Source organism: Microtus ochrogaster, unplaced genomic scaffold (assembly GCF_000317375.1).
Source record: "Microtus ochrogaster isolate Prairie Vole_2 unplaced genomic scaffold, MicOch1.0 UNK15, whole genome shotgun sequence".
Taxonomy (NCBI): domain Eukaryota; kingdom Metazoa; phylum Chordata; class Mammalia; order Rodentia; family Cricetidae; genus Microtus; species Microtus ochrogaster.
The window spans coordinates 1,641,376-1,643,430 of record NW_004949113.1 but is presented as its reverse complement, the minus strand read 5'-3'; the positions used below and the strand labels follow the sequence as shown (position 1 = coordinate 1,643,430).

The window sequence follows — 2,055 nt, the reverse complement described above, 5'->3', positions numbered from 1 at the left end:
TGGGCAGATTCTTAAAATAACTGCCATCAGCAGCCTCTCAAAGGGGAATGTTAATTGTCACCATGATGTCAAAGAGGCCCCAAGAAAAGGGCCTGGGCTAAACTCACCCTGTCACTCCCTGGCAGTGGCTGAGTGGAAGATAGGCACACGGAAAACCTGGCCCTCTCAGCTCCCCAAACACCCAGGCAGCAGGGCAGGCTGATGCTGTACAGCAAGGCTCTTACCAGAAGAACAATGGCCTTCCAGATGTTACCGCCTAAGTGAGAAGTGGGCCTGTGGTTCTTCGTGGCCTTGCCTTTGTCCTTACCTAGCAGGCATTGGGATGTCAGGAGTTCCAGAGGGGGATCCCGAGGGTCTGGGCCCCCTGGGGCTGCCAGCCTTGGGCATTGCTCCCTTAGTCAACATGGACAGCAAACTTACGGTGCTGAGCGAGAAGGTTGACAGACTCCTACATTTCCAAGAAGATGTTACAGAGAAGCTGCAGTGTGTGTGCCGGGGCATGCACCAGCTGGAGCAAGGTCTACATCGGCTGGAGGCTTCCCGCGAGTTGAGTATGGCAGAGCCCGACAGCCCTCTTCCAGCCACTGCTCAGGCTGCGTGGCCTGAGGTCCTGGAGCTGGTGAGGGCTGTGCGGCAGGAGGGTGCCCAACATGGTGTCAGGCTTGAAGCCCTCTTCAAGATGGTGGTGGCTTTGGACAGGGCTATTACTTTGGTAGGGGCCACATTCCAGAACTCGAAGGTGGATGATTTAATCACGCAAGAGAATGTGCCCTGGAGGAAGGGCAGCCTGGCCGCTGGCTCTGAGGAGGTTGGTTCTGGATTCCCTGTCCTGGCTGGAGGGTGTTCCGGGACCCTGGTGGGAAGACCTGCCTGGAAATTATTCTTAGAAGAGCTGGGGACATTGTTGCCTTATCATGTATTCTGTGTCCCGTTGATGGGGAAATGAAAGATGGAAACTTAGGGAGAATAGATGGATTTCCATATAGTTCAATGACCCCCGCTCTAAGAAAGGATGAGGTAGTGGTCCAGTCAGAATGTAGCTCCTTGGGCAACTATGCCACCCAGATGTGAAGGACAAACTAGATGTGAGGAAAAGCAGGGTGCTGTGCTTAACACCCCTGGGACTTCTCTCTTGCTCCTTCCTGTCCCTTTATATCTGGAGTAAGAGACATGGTCATTTTATCCCACAGCCCTTACTCAAACAACCAAACCCTTATTGTCCCCTACACTGCGCTTTGTCCCAGAGATGGCAAAATGTATAGCTGCCTGTGAGAAAGTAAGTGTTGACAGTGACCAACAAGGGACAGCAAGCAGAGGTATGATCCCCCTCCCCCGCAGGGTGAAAGATGGCATTTCTGGGAGTGGCTGTTCCCAAGGGTTGTATAATCACAACCGCTGGCTAATAGAAGCTTGTCCACTGGGCACACTGTGTGTGTGTGTGTCTCTGTGTGTGTCTGTGTGTGTGTGTGTGTGTGTGTGTGTGTGTGTGGGTGTAGGGAACCTCGTTTGAGAACAGCTGAAGACCAGCCGCTTAGCAACACCAGATAGCCTGGAGCCACCATTTAAGATTCTGCGATTATCACTTGCCCCTGGCACAGAATGGATTGATGCAAATGAGGCCTGTACTTGAAGAGGACACCTTCCTGCCCAGTCCCGCAGGTCCCAGGCCACCCAGCTGTCCCTCTTCTCCCTGTCTGAAGCTCCTCCCTCCTGGAGCACACCTCTCCCCTCTCCCTCAGCTCCCCGATCCCTGCTCTGCAGCCCTGAAAATGCCAGCCTGCAGAGAAAATGGGGCACATGCAGTGCACTGCTCTGGCCGAATCTAATTACATTACTAAAATAAGTTGAATTAATGGCCTTGAAAAGAAAAACTAAAATACTTTTAATCTGATAGTTTAACACGGTAAAAGAAAACACTTTTGATATAGGTGGCCCTAAGTTTAATCCCTAACATCAAAGAGAGAGGGAGAGAGGGAGAAAGGGAGAGAGGGAGAGGGAGAGGGAGAGAGAGAGAGAGAGAGAGAGAGAGAGAGAGAGAGAGAGAGAGAGAATCAA

At 52.1% G+C, this 2,055-nt stretch overlaps 1 protein-coding gene across 1 annotated transcript in view; it reads left to right on the top strand.

Moving 5' to 3' along the window:
• Nucleotides 1-322: 322 nt before the first annotated feature.
• Nucleotides 323-2,055, top strand: part of Mylk3 (myosin light chain kinase 3) — a 36,281-nt gene continuing 34,548 nt past the window's right edge. Inside the window, exon 1 of the mRNA XM_005367012.2 lies at nt 323-808. Coding sequence (XP_005367069.1) covers nt 323-808 — 486 coding nt within the window. The remainder of the gene's footprint in view (nt 809-2,055) is intronic.